The sequence below is a fragment of the Aulostomus chinensis genome, chromosome 12 (genome assembly GCF_037954235.1).
Source record: "Aulostomus chinensis isolate RoL2024-O1b breed Wild chromosome 12, RoL_Achi_v1.0, whole genome shotgun sequence".
Taxonomy (NCBI): Eukaryota; Metazoa; Chordata; class Actinopteri; order Syngnathiformes; family Aulostomidae; genus Aulostomus; species Aulostomus chinensis.
Window position 1 is genome coordinate 15,607,240 of NC_141331.1, and position 17,733 is coordinate 15,624,972.

A 17,733-nucleotide genomic window follows, 5' to 3' on the forward strand; every position below is an offset into this window, starting at 1 on the left:
TGAACTCAAGTTTGAGACCTGAGAAAACACGTTGAAGAAAAGAATCAGTTCAGTTATAGTTTGAGTCCCTAAAACTACTAGAAAAGTACTGCTGGTGACTTTTGTGAATTTTCATCTCTATAAAGGCTGGAGTTTGCTGGTGTATCTTTCTTTATCCTTCATCATTACCAAATATGGATGAAAATACATGTAAAAAGTTGTCAAAGAGAAAATAAGGTCAAGAAGAGTAAAATTACTTCAGTAATTACATATAATTTATAAATAAAACAACTCTAAACAATTGACAGTTTAGGAAGTGAACTTTATTTAAATAAATAGCCACATAAATAAACAAATCCTCTTGAGCTAACATTCTCACATCTTTCTGTTGCCCTCCACACACACTCACGTAAGAACACTCGCACGCACACACACATACACAGGCACACACACACACACACACACACACACACACACACACACTCAGACATGCACATGCTCATACAGTCAAGTAACAAAAGAAAAAAAACCAAATGAAATACTTATTATCCAAAGTTTATCAAAAGGGTCATCTTACAGATTTGCATCAGGAGATGTAGTGTTTCGATCATTTCTGATGTTTTTTCTTTTCAACATGAGAGAAAAAAACAAGTTCAGCAATAAGAAATAGGAGTAAAGTGCAATCCTTGCTTGTGTGGTTACACAGCAAGGTCAAAGGTCAGAGACAATATCAAAAGGGGGCCTTTCTTCCTTCAGTGTTCAGCTCAGAGATGTCGACCTCTGATCGTAGGTTTGTTCATGTAAAGGCACAAGTGACTGGAGTGAGTGCAATCAATCAGAAATATCAACATTGCGTGTTTCCGATGTAGAAAACACAATTATAACCGCTGTTTGTCACTGATATGATCCAACTAACTTCCAGTATTTCTACATTTTTTTACAAACTCCACAATAGAACACACTGTTGCAGGAATTTCTACCCATTTCTAGTCACTCGTGGACAAGTGAAAAATGTTTTCAAGTTCTTTGAAAGGAGAGTACAAAAAAAAAATGAATACCACCGCGGTCCTTACAGCTAGCGATATAACAACACGTAGCGTTAGCATTTGGTGGGTCACAGCAAAAGTGACGGAGACTTTTGGTTAAAAAAAAACAAAAAACAAAAAACCCACCATGCAACATTTTTGAGGCTGCACTCAAAATGAAAATTCAGTAGTGTATTTACGACAGATCCCTCTTCTCTTGGAGCTGTTCACTCTTTGGTAGAAACTAAAATTGTTCTTTTCAGTTATAGAAGCTCACAGCGTGAAGAAACAGCATTTTTTGAAATACAGTCAGCCACTCCTCAGTTTTCTACAGTTTCATGTTAACTAGTACCGTTTCTAGTCAGCTAGCAAGCAGGGCAGGTCAAAAATGATTGAAAGAAAATACTCCTCAGGACAATGTCGACCATCCTATGAGTTTTAGCCCCATTCTTCTCTATTTCCATGAAAATATTGCACTGTTCCCACAAACATATGAAAAGTCAGTCCTCTTATCATACGTGTGATACTTGATTTTAAAGATATTGCTTTCAATTTTTTTTTTTTTTTTTTTGGACATGTTGCCTGAGGAGGTAGCAGAACGATCTAGAAAGAAGGTGGTCACCAAGGGGAGGGGTTGATGCGACCACACACTGCATGTGTGAAGTGCTACTATCCTGACCTGACGTACCTGTTGTGCTTCTCTCCATCAGCTAAACACTATTTTCCTTCACTTTTTTGGCTGATGAGGATGCTCGCAGTCTTTTTTTGAGGTAAAAGCAGCATTTGCACAGCTCGCACAAAACAAAGAATCACAGTTTCAGTATGAATCTAAATTCTTCACGCACGGAAGCTTTGGGCACTATAATCGTGCTACAGAGCGAGAAAGGCGAACAAAGTGGGAAGAAACACAAAAGAAATTTTTTGGTCCTCTCTCCAGTCTCAAGTCAGTAAATGACCTAAAAAAGTGACTATAAAACGAATGATTGTGACTTCCTACTTTCAAACAATGAAAAATGAATCCAAATGATAACCTAGACAGCATCAAAACATGTTTCATCTGCTAACGTCGGCTCTTATTTCAGTCCTCAGGAGGAGCACATAGATGAGAGTTGTTCAGTCTATTATTGCTTCTCTGGCTGTTTGATACGGGTTTGTGCACAGTTTGGTTACTTCTCAGTCTTTAGCTTATATATGATATCAAAAGCACACACATTTGTGTGGACACATTCTCACATGTGTACCTTCAGATCTTCATCTATTCCTTCGTCTCAAAGTCAAGTCATTTTGCTCTGAGGGCCTTTTACGGATAGAACAATCAGCCGTCTCCATGTTCTACTTCACCATCACACAGCTGCTGAGCTGCTGCTGTCCAGACAGAACCAGGTCCTGCATGTCAGGATCTGCGCTGGAGGCTGAGCCCATGTTCCACATGGCGGGTTTGGACATGATGTGGAAGGTGCCTTGTGTGGCTGTGTGTGGCTGCTGCTGGAGGCTGGTGAGGGGGGTAGGTTGCTGGCTAATGTGCAGACGAGCCTCAAGAAGGTAAGCAGCGGAGGCCACGGGGGACAGAGAAGAAGAGTAGCAGGATGAAGAGGAAGTGTCGATGGCTTGTTGCCAGAGGCCGTGCTGCAGACCCACCGAAGCCTGTGGACGAGGCAGGCAGTGCTGAGGCTTGCTCTGGAGGATGGAGGAGGTGGGCGTGTCAAACAAAGAGGAGGAAGGAAATACTGAAGTAGGTGGAGGAGAGGAGGACTGTTGCTGGGTCAGGAAGAGCAAGGGATTCTGGGTAGGTCCTGTTTGAGCAGCTTGGGCCTGAGGTTGAGGCTGGTGCTGGATTTGTAGCATCCTGTAAAACACAGAGTGAAGATGAGATTCTGCTTCTGTATCATCTGACATGTGGAATTCAACCAGAATGCAACTCACCGCTGCTGGTGCAGCACCTCCTCCAGCATGCTGCGATGCTCAGACAGGGCTGGACTGAGTGACCCACGGCTGCCGCGGTTACAGGAGGGTGGAGGGACAACTTGCCTCGTCAGACCCTTGATCTTGTTTAATCCCAGAAGCCCTTTAGTGCGTGTATTTTTTCTCAGCTGCTGGCGGAAAGCTTTGAGGCCTGTGGAGAAGCATGGGAATGTGTTACACAATACTCTTTTGATCTTATGACACGTTGGGCATGAGAAAAACAAGAATCCAACTTGATTCAATTATTCGCTCTGGTACCTTGTGTAAGGGAAGTGTCTGAGGCTCTGCGACCCTCCTGGAAGCTTGCAGCAGGAAGGCTACCCTGGATTTGTGGCAGGAGGTGGGAGGAGAGGGCCAGGGGGGCACCAGCAGGAGGCAAGGCTCCACCTTTAGCCCCAGAGGCCAAAAGTGTTGACATGTCACCCATAGCAGCCTGCAGAGTGGGGGCAGGACTGGATGAGGACTTCAGACAGCTGTCGGAGGAGGCGCCATCTGAGGGGCTGACCACAATACCTACAGAAAAACAAGGAGATATTAGACTCAGTACAGCTGACAGATGGGATTAGTGGGCTGCCTGATGTGTAGATTCATACTAACATGGAGGGTTGCACTGGTGGAAACGTGTGGACACCTCAGCCAGAGTGTGTCTGCGGGAGGTGGTGGTGGGGGGGAGCAGAGGCCCGAGAGTTTGCGTTGCCTCCTCCTCTTCTAGGTCTCTGGGTCGCACCTCCTCGCTGATGCTGGTCTCCAGCAAGCTGTTCGGTGAAATGGAGCGATTCCAGAGCAATCTGTTCAGGCTGGCCTCCACTGGAAACACCACCCGCTGGAGAGACGATTCAATTATTAGTAACTGATTGACAGACGTAGGAGTAAAGTTACATAACTGTTGAGTTAATCTCAGGTTTTATCTATTTACCTGGAACAATCCACCTTGGTCGCATTCCATCTCTGAGTACACAGGAGGAGTGTTTTTGGCAGGAATTGAAAATGCTGTTGTTCTAAAGCTTTCGCTGGACTTCATGATCACCTATCAGACAGCAGAGTATTTTTAGTCTCGGAAGGGAAGAGACCGCATTAGATCAGAGGTTCATGTTTGAGCTTGTAATGCACAGTGGGGAGCTCACCTCTGGGGTGGAGTCAGAGGTGCTCCTGGGTCTTTGGCTCCAGGTTCCACACTGACGGCTCAGCTGCTGGCTGCGATGCTCTTTAACTCGCTCCAGCAGCAGGTAGTAGATGGCAGAGAAGTGGTTGTAGCTGCTGCTCTGCAGAGACTGAGGATAAATGATAGACAGAAGATGAGTTTCACTGCACTTCCTGGAGCTGCGATCCATCACATCCCATCTCTAAATGTGTATTTTTACGCTAATTAACTTTTAACATCCTTAAAAACTCATCAACAATTAGCTCTTGTTCACTCACCTCAATAGTCCTCTGACGGTCAATGCCCAGTGTGTTCATGATTCCCAGCACTGGCTCGCTATAGTCACCCAGGTTTGAGTTGTACTCAGTCAGGGAGTGGCTCAGGGTCTGGTGGGCAGCTGTGGGGTCTGCTAGCATCCAGCGGTGCTGCTTGATCTGGGCCACGCTGATCCGCTTGGCTGGATCCACCACCAACATCTTGCGTATCAGGTTTTCACAATCTGGAAAGCGCAACAAAAGATTGAGTTGGTCTGCCGTGGATATAAATGGGAAGTTAGCTGTCGTTGTGAGCGTCAGGGTGAATAGACACCTTGGGACATGAAGAAGGGGATTCTGAAGCGTCCCTCGGTGACTCTCTGCTTGAGTGCGGGAAGGCTGGGCCCATCGAATGGAAGGGAGCCGCAGACCAGAACATAAAGCACTACACCAAGGCTCTGTAAAGACAAGAACATTAAATAAATATTTTTTAAAAGATCATTCTTTTGCTTAGAATATACTCTCTATATGTTCCTTGCTTACCCAAATGTCCAGCTGAGGCCCCTCATATTCTTTCCCTTCAAACACTTCAGGAGCAGCGTAAGGCGGGCTACCACACCACGTGGACAGAGGCTCCCCGGCATTGTAGAAGTTTCCAAAACCAAAGTCTACAAAACACAGAGAAACACAATGATTTCATTATATCCACTTGTGTGTTTTCATTGAATTCCAGTAAAAGGAGCTGCAGGCACCAGAGCTGCAGACTCTATCAAATGCGTGTTATGTAATTTTTCACCATAATAGAGCAGATGATATCACTGTGCCATGACGACAATCAGATTCCTGTATGTTAAAAGTGCTTGTTAGCTTGCCTGCCGCTGATTTTCCCGCATATTAAATAATGAGGGAAATATTCCCTCTTAATTAGCACAGCAATTATTAAATACAATGCTGTGACGATCCTAAAGCCGCAGACGCTTTATCCAATATAATTAAACAGAAAGGATTTCAGGGTTCACATTGTATAATTGTAGTTGCGGTAAAGCATAAACAACAGACTTACCAGCTAATTTGATGTTCATGTTGGCATCCAGCAGAAGATTCTCAGTTTTTAGGTCCCGGTGAACAATGTGATGTCGATGGCAGTAGTCAACCGCTGTGAGAATCTGCCAAAACTTCTTTCGTGCCTCATTTTCACTCATGCGGCCATTTGAAGTGAGATAGTCTAAAAAAGGAGGGGAGGATTAGATAATTTATGAGAATCCACGTGTGAATATTCATCAGAATTTTCCTTTAAAATCCAAACTTACCAAACATTTCTCCATTCTTTGCATATTCTGTCACGATGTACAGCATGTCTTTGGTCTCCATGACCTAAAAGATGACAAGAAAAACAGTTTAACCCACCTGGACACCAGCAGCTGGGGATGATGTGTGATCATTTATCGGAGTAAAACCTCCTTTGTGTCACTGAGTGCAGACCTTGAGGAACGGGACATTTCTGACCAAAGAAATACCGTTCCAATACATCCACCCTGCTGCTAAAGCTAGCCCCCGGTCATGTTGCAAGAGAATTCAGCCACACACACATTTAAACACACAATCATATCAACTACCCCAGCAGATTATGAACAGTGGAATGACGAAATTCCTGGTTCTTCCCTATACTCTCTAAGGGGTCGAGCAGCTGAGCTAAAGGGTTGCGCAACAAAGCCATTTTCTTCAGAAATTAAGTCCAGCATGAGTTGCGTTGCTGGTCAACTCTGAATTAAATTAATTAAAAATCTTTAATCACACTGAATGGTGGAGCTTCATTCTTTTCAGCCCCTTTAGAAAACCAATCAAAAAATATTGACTACACAGATGCCTGCGAGAGGGGAGCGGGTTTATCTGTGAGATAGAGCAGCAGCTCTCTGGGGCTCTGTCACCTTGAGGTGCAGCTGACGTCATGACTCTAAAGAACACAAATAGCACGTCAAGGGCCCTCAAACCCCTTCACTAGAAGGACATGAATAAGAGTAACTCAAGGTCAAAGAGAGAGAAAGAGGAAGGGAAAAAAGAGAAGCTTTAGAGGAAAAACATATTTGCGTCTCATGAGACAGAACGGAGGAAGCAGCAGCTGATTATCACGCAGCATAAATCATTGACGACTGACCATCACGCTAACATCACGTCAAGCCAAGGTCATGGGAAAAGAGAGGTCATCCATGCAAGAGCGGAGATAGCACCTCAGAGGACGGCTGATAGTGTTCCACTATTTCCTATTTCCCTTTATCGTAATAATTCTGACACTGTCACGCGATAAAAAGTCCGAATAACTTCTTTGAACGACGATTATCTGACTCAAGACGTTGAGAACGTATTAACTTCACTCTTACATTTGTTCTACTGGTCCACATCACCAGTCAGTTACTATTACAGCTTTAGCACAAGGCGATTAGTCCTGATGGGAAATGCTGACTAACTCTGCTGTTGACAGATTTCCCTCCAACTGTGTCTGAGTATTTATTCGTATTACAGCTGCATTCTGAGGAAAAATAAACTCCCTAGTTGAGATTACGCAAAAGTGACTACAACTGAAGATCACAACATTCCTTCATACTTTTGATTGACTGGAGCAGAAAACAGGCAGGTGTATAATCACCACACTAACTTGAGGTTGTAACCACTTCAAACTTCATTTTTTAAATTTCTAGTTAATCGTTGGATTAAGAAAAAGTCTGAAAATAATGACAATACAATATTCTTCCTGCCCCATCCTGCTGAAATGGAACTAATTATCACTTGAGTCCCCCCCCCCCCAAAAAAAAATTACAAGCACAAATTCTCATGATTTTACTGGCAAGATATGTTAACGATAAAAAATCAGCTGTTTAATTTTCAGATTCTGCTCTGTTTCAATTCTATTGTGTATCCAATAAAATGAGCTTTCCAGAAAATAATGTCATGCTTTTATTTTGACATTCAGAGACATGATTTCACAGGAAGTTCTGACTCAGCCGGACCTGAAATAATCCTCGGGGAATAAAAAAACAAACAAACAACAACAACAACAACAAAAAAACAGTAGAAAAAAATCCCTGGTGAAATTAAAAAAACAAAACAAAAAGCAACGTGTTTGTTTACATGCTTGTGGTGTTTGTTGCCAGACGCGTGCCGCAATGCTTGCAAAGGCCGGCTGAGGGGAAAAAAAGAGGATTCTCTTGACTAAGTCTTCAATTTGATTAGCAGTAAAGCAGTGCTTTGTGGGGAGGCCTTCACGTGACGCGCAGACACATTGCACTTGGACGCTAATCGGACTTAATGTTCAGACCTTGCATTACCCAGAATTCTCCTGCCTGCATATCTGGACAATCAGTTATGCTATTAAAACATCACATAAATTCTCTGCTCCCGGCACTGACTGGTAGCCTCAATATTCCCACTCCCTACCTCTCTCTCTCTCTCGCTCACACACACACACACACACACACACACACACACACACACACACACACACACACACACAAAGGTCAGAAGGGATTGCACTAATGCTCTTGTGCTGTATTTATGATTCAGTGTGCTCTGGAGTCAGCAGCTGACGCCACACTTGTAGTTAACAAATAATGGCGCCGTATATCCACAGTAATGAGGCACAAAGCTCTGCACCACAACATCCTTATTGAGACACATAAACACATCCCAACAATCGACACAAGGGCATTTTAATCCCAGACGTGGGCGCCCTGCACACAAACAACAGTACGAATTTACAGTACACACACACACACGCACACGCGCACGCACACACACACGCACACACACAGGGCAACATTGCAGAGGGATAATACACACCTGGTAGAGTTTGATGATATGAGGGTGATTTAGCAGCTTCATAATCTGCACTTCCCTGTAGATTTTCTCCAGATTGGAGGGGTTCAGCCGGGTCTTGTCAATGATCTTTATGGCCACCTGGAAAATCAGAAAAACTTTTACTTTTCTGTGCATCGGGTTTTGCTTTAAAATATGCAAACAAGAAATACTCTAACACACAGGAGAAGAGTTGCTGACCTGTGTTTTAGTGACTTTATGTTTGGCCAGTTTCACCACTGCAAAGTTTCCTTTTCCCAGGGTGCGGATGATCTCGTAGAAGCCCACCTGCAGGGGTCTTCCCTGGGCAGGGCTGGGCTGAGCCCCTCTGCTGTTCTCTGACATGATCACCATGGTGCACCAGCAGCGTGGCCTTACTGAGCGGGGACAGTTTGAGGCGAGTGCCTGCAGAGGACACATGTAGTCGGATCTATTAGTCTTATATGGCCTTACAGTCATTTCCCAGATATACAGTCTATTATAGGCCTGGAGTGAGTGAGGAGGTGTAGTTATACTACAGAGAGTAATTATTTTTAGACAAGTCAGTTTTAAATGTGACTTTAAAAAGGTTGTTTGTCTTCATTTATCACCCTAAAAGCCATATTTCCATGAAACACTTTACTTGTTGGGTCGTACACACAACAGAAACTGAAGTAAAATAAGAAACCGGCTTGACAAGTCCGACAGCTCCAGGGTTGGTAATGACATCACCACACTGTCAGTAAGGAAATATCAAACTGTGACTCTACGGAAATACCAAAATAGGCTTAAGGAAATATTAAAATGCGAGTAAAACGTTTTATTCAAACGTTAGAGCGTCTTATCCTACCTTAAAATGTGGACATAAAGCTCCTCTCACAGTTCAGACGTCTGTCAGAACCAAAGTAAACCATCCCACAGTCGAGCGACGAATCAATAAGCACCGACACCGAATAAAAGTACAAAACTTTTGCGAGTTGTTCTCAACAAGTCTCTCGGCCCGGGACTGCGCTGCGGCCGGTGTGTGCGATCCGCCGGAATGCAGAGCAGAGGGCTTCGGTACTCACAGGGGGAACTCCTCCTTCCTTTCCCCTCCCCTCCACCATAACAAATTGATACCCACCTTATTAACGTCACACCCGCGTCAGAGCTCCGAGCTGGGTGCATGTGCATGGCAAGGCCGGACCCGAGCGCAAAGAACGGGTTGCCAGGCAACAGCGCGGCTCGGGCGCCTGGTGACGTGAGTGCTGATGGAGGGGTTGCTTAGAGATGGGGAGGGTGACGTCAGTCAAGGCGATGTGTCACCACGTGATGTTTCCCTCTGCCGGGCTGCTGCTCGATCAGAGAGAGGAAGCAGAAGCAACTGGTGAGTTTCAGGAAGACGGCTGGAGCGGCTCTGCTCCATTCTGATCTGTTTTACTGTGTTAGGTAGATGGACTACATGGCTGCGTTTCTGCATCCATTTTATTGTTCATTATTCGCGTTATTCCAACGTTAATAGAACTCTTGCTGTAAAGATTCCCCTCTTAAAGCAATGCGACTTTTCAAAGATGGAGGAACAGTCCACACCCCCCCCCCCCGCCACCACCAGCACCACCACAAATGAAAATAACAAATTACTAACACACCGCGACTCACATGATCAACATTTAATAAACATGAATTTATGATTATAATGTCTACTGACTCCTGTTACACCACATCTTAGCATGAAGTCCACTTAAAACAAACAAAACAAAGACACTATCAAGATTTCTTTTCATATTCTTTCACATGACCCTCAGTTTAATAACATAAAATACGTTGGTAGAAGTAATAATACTGCACTTTGATGTCAGTGCACTGACGCACGTTTCCACCTTTTAAAATATAATAGGATAAAATTAAAACTTACATCCACCACTTAGTAATCAAAGTACAATACATATACTTAAATATAATACTTGAGTAAAGTAAAAAAGTATTTCTACTTAATGACTGTCCAGCAGTGAGTATATATTTTAGGGGGAGTTATAATAAACAATAAAAGTCCGAGCAGGTGAGCGTGAATATCAAACACCAGGTCTACACTGCGGAGTCTCAAACGTTGCAGGAATGCAAACATCATGCAAAGGTTTCAGCCGACAGGTCATGCAGTGTTTTGATGTTCACTTACAATAAAACCACTCAGCTCCACCTCTCACTGTTGTCTTAATCAAATGTGTCAACCTGCTGTCACCTGAATATCCGCTTGCATGATACAGTTGTTGTACTTCCGGAGTGGGGAAACAGCTGTTACATAAACTGTCAGATTATCAAGGTTGAGGATGTAGGACACAGGTGAGCCCCCGCCACCGCCACCACCACCCAGACATGCTGTTGAATGATAATCAGTATAATGATGAAGGATAATGTTTGTATTTCAAAATAACTTCATGCATTTGACCCCTCTAGTTGCTAAATAGCATTTTATCAGACGTAACATTTTTTTCTTGTTCACGCAATCATTTTTGGTGCATTGTGGCAATGATTTCCCCTCCTTAATTCCCAAATTCCCACGTATTTCTTTCTGATTTGTGTTTAAAAAAAAAAAACTAATGTAGGAGAGGAGGGACGTGTGTTATATACACTGAGTGTGTGTGCCAAACCACATTCAGCACCAATCAGTCACCTGCCCAACTACTTGTTCCTGGAAATGACATGAGTTCCGCACTGTCTAACTTTATCTAACACACGCGCGCATGCACAACAACCTGCGTGACAAATGAAAATGTCAACAAAAATCTTCTTTCTTTTTTTTTTGCGTGACAAAGTGTGTAGTTTCACACACATGCGGCTGCAGAGATATGCAGAAAAGGAATCCCTGCTCTCAAGCGTCTGCTATGAACCAGAAGCGTGTCATCTATCGGCCATGTTTCCCTGCACATGCACAACCAGCCGGGTCACATGTGCATTTGTTTCAATAAAAACGTACGTGGAGGTCACCGCGGAGGATATCCAGGCTTCTTTAGCGCTGATTCACTTTTGAGTTCAAATTAACGGTAAATGACGTGTTTGAGATGATTTCATTACTGGCGGAGTTTCTCTTTGCACAGGTAAGCACGTTGAGGTTTCACCAGCGCGCACTTGTAATCATAATTACCGTCAACATCGTCAGTAATGGCAAGAATGAAATCCTCGAAACGCACAAAGGAAGGCATTCAAAGCGAAGATCAGACATCCTTGTTAATCGGATGCCTCTTCATTACGTCCACCTACCACATCTAATTCAATTCAGATGTCCCCCGTGTGCTCTTCCCAAACAATACGAACCGAGATCCAGCTGTACTTCAAGGTCAGGATCACATGAAAATTCTTTGATGCTGAGATGTGCAAAACAAGATTAAAACTAACCCTGTGGGCAAAAAAACACATCCCACACTTTCACATGAAGGGACGGCCCGTACTCCCAGCTGGGGGAGAAACTCTGTCGACTCTGCTCGATTCATTTTACCTTCCACATCCACCTTTAGTCTTTCCAGCTTCCTTTATTTTTCTTTCATGCGTGAATGTACTTTTCATGCAACGGTCCAGTCAGTGCCGCTCGTTACGGTCACCCTCATGTGTGGAAAATATGTTGAGTTTACTGAAAGGTCATTCTGTTTTCTGTTTTTGTATGTGGTCGTTGTCCTCTTCCCCTCCCCATTTACAGAAATGGCTTTTGGGACTTTTTGAGTGAAAGTGAAGTAGAAAAAAATATTTTTAAATGGATATTTTGTCAATGTAAATGCTGTAGCACAGTTTCATGTTATGACCCAAACCACGTGTGTTTTAGTGGACAGGCAAAGACCGATTTTACCCACCTGCTGATATTATATGCCTGAGAGGCTGCATGCGTAGGAGATTTTCATTATTATCATCATTATTAATATTTATTCATTTTTGAAGTCTTCAAAAGTCTGAAAATCAGTGTACAATTAACGGAACACTGCTACTGGGAATAAAGGAAACTTGTGTTACTGCGAGGGAAAAAAAATCTGTTTGTGCAACTTTTCGGAACTCAAAAAGTTTCAGCTAGACGTATTTTTCTCAGTAATGAAAGGCAAGCTCCAAGGTGAGCTAGATATCCTCTTTCCAGCCAGCAGATGTTGCATTTACTCTATAATGTGATTGAGTAACAGTATGCATGTGCAAACAAGATGGGACCTTGAGCTCCTAAATTCCCCAGGTCAGACACCCACTCCCGCGTATCCAGGACCAGACGATGAGGATATCAGTAGCCATACCATCAGGGTTCTATCTCAGAGAGACTCAGATATCTTGCTGCATGCGTCACCCCTGAGACCTTTGTGAGTAGGTTCACATCCCCTTTGACCTTTCCTGGCTGCAGAGGTGCGTGGGGGAGGTGTTGGGTGACTGTCTAGAGCTGCTGCTAGTTAGAATGGATGCTTAGATGTGTTGTCCATGGACATGAGTGGCGATCTTCAACAAGGCCATCATCTGTGCGAACTCACTGTGGATCATGAGGCTAACAAACAGGGCAACAGACTGGGTAAAGCCCAGCTAGTTAGAGCCTACACCCACTGCTCCATCCGTACTGTGCCAAGCCAGGCCCTGGCACAGCTGGAGGAAGCGGGCTTAAGAACTGACCCAAGACCAAGTAGGGAACCTTCAGTTTCAGAGTCCAGTTTATGGAGGACTTTTTGTCTGCAAGCCAGAAGTTACTGTAAATGGAGTCATTAGAGGTAAAAAAGCTATGAACAAACTCTATCAGAGACACATGACACATGAGTGCCCACACATGAGCTTTGCACTTCTGTCTTCATGATCACGTTTGATGTATGCAACACGTTTTTAATCTCATCCGGCTACTTGTTAGCAACCGCTGGTTTTCTTTTTAGGCACATACATGTTTGAATGAGTGCAGAATTTACTTTCTGGCATGAACACAGTGTTAAAATATCTTCAGCGAGTGTGAAGCACAAACCATATGTCAAGCATGAAACAAAAAAAACAACACCCTGCTAACTTTGATCTGAGGGAACTGGATGTTCAGCACTGCTAATCTAACTCCAGGTTTTAGGACTCATTCCTGCACCACTCTACTGAGCACTGAGTCTATGCTAGCTCCTATTATGTTACAGTGGTCCTAACTTGTCACCTTTCAGTACAGTGTGTGTTACACTGTGTACAGCTCAGCGATGACGTAAGCGTACCCAGGTCAGGTCAGGCCTGGAGCGATGTGAGCCCGGGCCAGCAGGGGAGTAGGGAGGAGGTCCAATCAGGCTTCAGGCTGATGAGACCGAGCGAAGAGTGAGTGAGTGCACCCTTAACGTTGGCAGGCTGACCTGGATGATCAACGATGACCTACTGACTGGGTACTGACACTCGTAAGTTTTACCATTGTCTCTTATTTCACAGTCTCAATTTGAATGGCCCCTGTGAGGAGGTAACACAGGTTGGCAAGGCCATGTCCATGTCCTGAGATAATCTCCTCAATAACATCAAAGCCAACAAGCTGCCTCTCATGCTAATCAATGATGGGAGCAGTTTACCCTGTGTATGAACTTATTGGTCTGTTGGGCTCATTTAGAACACATTATGTTGAATATATCAAAAAACGGGGGCGTGATGTGTTCACTATCATGAAAACAAGTCATTGAGCATGCATCCATGCATTCAGTTTAGGTCCGCTGAGGTAACCAGGTCAAGATTTGTATCTGCATGTGTATGAAAAGGATTTTCCTGATAGACGATAACACCACCTCTTTAATGCCCTGTTAAAAATTTGCTCCTATGTACAATCTGACAAAGTGTGTGAAAAACGCTCATATCTGATGGTTTGTTGTCATTATGTTCTGGCGAGGACAGGGGTTCCATTCTTCTGAGGTGATTAATGCTCCTCTGTGTCGTCTTGTTGACTTTGGCGGGAGGCATCTGTCCTTGTGAGCTTGTGCGTCAAGACATCATCCAGGAGGTCCAACACCAACCCTCCTCAAACAAACACTTTCATTGATGAGACTTGCAGTGCTCCCACATGCATATATGTTTCTCACTGATTTGAAGCTCAAAATGTGAATTGTCATACAGAGGGCAGATTATTTTACTCAACACAGCTGGATGATTGTTCACTGTAGGAAAATGTTTTAATAATGTGATTTTCACAGCACTAGAAACTATTCTGCTTTTCTCTAAGGTACACAGAACAATGGATCGTGACTGTTGTCAGAAGTGACCGCGGTAATGGCGCCACATCGTGTGGCGTTGGCGTGACGTCTGTTAAAGAGCTTGCACCGCAGAGACAATGAAAAGGATCATTTTTGTTGCAGTCGATGCAGAAAATACACGCTTCACCGATACATCTCTCTGGGCGGTGGCTGTAAACAACACCCAATGAGTGACGTTGTTCAACCAGGGAATTTAAGTCCCCACCACAAAATGCATCCTAATTTACTTCCACTGGCATCGGCTCTGTGCCATCGCCACAAACTGAGGTGCGAAGAGGTTGTGTCACTTCATGCATTTTCTGCTAAATGACAGCTGTTATGAGACTTTTTTTCTAAAAAAGAAAAACAACCTGTATTCATGCCCAGCTGAAGGTGTACAAATCTTAAACACGTCTCTGTAAGGAAGAAACTGGTTTCTCTTTTATTTCCAAGCCTGTGTTTTTTTAATAGTCCACTAACACCAGAACATGTACAGGGGCCCTATTTCTTTCCATTTTGTGAAGTTAGTAGGACTTGATGGTGGTAATGAAAGCCAGTATGGAGGTTGCAAGGTCACTCGGTCTTGCACGTGATTGAATAGGTTATCAGAACTCAAGGGGATCCATTTGTGGAAGTATTTCTGTAATGAAAACGAATGCGTCATTTTCTAAGCTCATATAAGGCTGCATTTGTTTGTGCATGCTTGAAGACAAATTAAATTAAACTGAATAAGGACCTAGTCTTTTCGTCATTTCAGTGTAACTGATTTCAGCACAGCAGAACAGGATATACTACTTTCTGCTTTTCATAATAGAAGGCTAACATTGTGTTTTCTCCAAAACTGTATGGAGTTTCATGTCTTGTTAAGGCAATGGTTACGTTTTGGTGAAGAGACAAAAAGACTAGTTAGCTTGAGGGAAATATGCTGGTTTGTTTTGAATGTACTTCTTTGTTCAGGTCAGGGGATCCTTTTCATCATTAATGCAGTAATTAGCATGCGGTGAACAAACAAACATGGAACAAAATGATTCTGGTGTTGCTTTGAGGTCATCTTATTTCCAAGGTCTTTGTTCTGGACAAGTTATAATTCCTAAGACCGCAGCAAGGCTTTTAACCAAAGAGCTCGCGAACGTAAGCACAAGACATCTTAACAGCCATTTGCTCAAATGGCTGCTGATGTCACTTTACGACGGAGGCGTTCCTTGAGTTGAAGCAGTATTAGTTTTTTCCTAACATCCGTTCTCTTGACCAGCAATTGATGCTTTGTTCTTTTCAAGGAAGATAATATCGCTTTCAGAAATTCACAGTGTCTCCTGTTGCATCGGGGAGCTGAGTCAGCTTCTCTGATTACAGTCATGACAATAGTTGTGTAAAGCTTACGGAAGCTGGTGGATTGTTTCTGGTTTATGGGTGCAAAAGTTAAAAAAAAAAAAAATCCCCGAAACCTGAGATTAAGGGAACTGTAAAATTATCTTTGTACGCAACGCCACTCAATGCCCCTGATACCTGTTGGCTACACTGCAATCTGTTTTTATGATCACTATTCATATTGGAAATAAAAGCCTTTTCTTCTCAAGAATGCAGTGTATTGTATTAAGAGAGTGGCTGATACAGTAAGCCTGTGGTGTTAGTTACTTATCTGGAGATGTAAATACCTGGCGAGTGAGTGTATCGGCAACACAGAGCCTTCATGAATGCTTGTGTGCGCAAAAGCCCCTCTGGAGACAGAGCCATGTGCGTCATAGCACGGATTAGCCTAATATCCAGGGCTGAGGGTAGTAGGGGACACGACTGTGGGGTACCCGAAAAGGCGATAGTAAGCTTGACAAACAGAGTGAAATTAAAACTGGGTGGAAAACGATCATAGGTGGAAGTACTAAGTGGATGGGATTCCAAACAATACGGGTAGGAGAGGAGAACAATAAATATGGAAATGGACGAGAGGGCGCGGATACAAAGAGAACAGCGAGGACATCAGGTCAGCTCTCGTGATGATGAACCTCGAGTGATGATGTGGTCATGTGATGCTCTTATTTGACCGCTCTAATAAAACATGCACACGTGCGCAAACACACACACACACACACACACACACACACACACACACACACACACTGGGGGGGGGGGGATTTTAATACTAAAGACTTACTTAATCCACTACTTGCCTAACCTTAAATACAGATACATACTGATGTGATTGTGGAGCAGAAGACCAAGATAGCAATTAGGGTGAAAAAAAAAAACCCAGAGTGAGAGCACTAAAAAAAAAGGTAAAAAGATTTTTTTTAAAAATCTTCAATCAGTTCATCCATTTTTTACTTTCTGCAAATGTAAAATGGTAACAATTTTATGCACAAATTTCATTAAAATCAAGCACAGTCTAAGCTTAACATGAAACAGCTAAGAAAGCGATTATCTGAAAGTTCAGTCACCACTGATGTGAAAATAAAAACGCCTGCATCTCTCATGCGGCCATGCGTTGCTTCTTACTGAGGCGTCTGTTGTCTGACATGCACTATTTGATGCAGCGAGTTGTGAATGATGTCATGGATTCATCTCATTAACTCACATTCAAGCAGCTCTGGTCTGCCTGCCTCTTTCTGGTTATTCTAAGTGAACATGGTGCTGAAGATGCAGTGTTACAGGAGAAGGATCCTTGTTTGATGAACGCACGAACCAATGCTAAGTATGCATAGATGAGATGGGGGAAGAGGAATGACCTTAAGTCCAGATGGAAAGAAAGTTGCAAGTTTAATCCCTCCAGGTGTTGAATCTTATGCTCCTGATCCTGCTGCTTGGTGACCATATGGTCACTCAGCTGGCCCCCTAAAGCCGGATAACAGTCCTTAACTCACCAGAGGAGGGAGAGGAAGAGGAGCAGATAACCAGAAGCATATAAATACTGATAGATGATAGCGCAAGCGACCATCCAGTGCTGATTTGTCAGAGAAAGAACAGGCTCCACTCTGCATAACAGCATACGTTTGACTTCATGATAAGACTCGGAACATTATGACTCATCCTTGCACATTTCCCTCTGACTTGTCTGCACTCAGCCTGATTGTCTTGTCTTTTCTTTGTTCATCGCAAAACTGTCCTGATTTTTTTCATTTTCTTTGCCTAATTTCTTCCACCTGACCTCCCCGCACAGCTGTCAGATTCAGAGGAGATTGAGTGAAACGTAATGTGTTTTTCATTCGTTGGTGGGGAGTTTGAGGGATGTCTGCCAGAGAAAAGAGCAGTTAAGCGTGGATTAAGAGACCTAAGCTGGGTGAAGGAGGATGTCTGAAGCACAAGTGACATTCAGGACATATGTGTGTTCTGCTCCAGCCATGTGAGTGCTGGACCTTTCAGACGAATGGAGGGAGGGTGAAGGGGTG

The 17,733-nt window shown here is 43.6% G+C and overlaps 1 protein-coding gene across 1 annotated transcript; it reads right to left on the reverse strand.

Annotated features, from left to right (window-relative positions):
* Positions 1–280: 280 nt before the first annotated feature.
* Positions 281–9,290, reverse strand: sik1 (salt-inducible kinase 1). Its single transcript, XM_086220450.1, has 14 exons — positions 9,040–9,290; positions 8,412–8,615; positions 8,196–8,312; positions 5,672–5,735; positions 5,425–5,586; positions 4,905–5,029; positions 4,696–4,819; positions 4,386–4,606; positions 4,091–4,237; positions 3,883–3,993; positions 3,564–3,789; positions 3,225–3,479; positions 2,928–3,117; positions 281–2,850 (listed from the first exon to the last, which is right to left on the reverse strand). Exons 2-14 carry the CDS (start codon positions 8,562–8,564, stop codon positions 2,337–2,339), a joined length of 2,409 nt encoding a protein of 802 aa, XP_086076576.1. The 5' UTR covers positions 8,565–8,615; positions 9,040–9,290; the 3' UTR covers positions 281–2,336.
* Between the last annotated feature and the right edge of the window lie 8,443 nt (positions 9,291–17,733).

Bases quoted from the DNA above. Each gene is read 5' to 3' on its own strand.
- sik1 (XM_086220450.1), bottom strand. From the start codon at position 8,564: ATGGTGATCATGTCAGAGAACAGCAGAGGGGCTCAGCCCAGCCCTGCC. The intron at 3,994-4,090 runs GTGAGCTCCCCA...GCTGTCTGATAG, and splicing joins CCTCTGACTCCACCCCAGAG to GTGATCATGAAGTCCAGCGA. The intron at 3,480-3,563 runs GTTAGTATGAAT...GTTTTTCTGTAG, and splicing joins CCACCAGTGCAACCCTCCAT to GTATTGTGGTCAGCCCCTCA.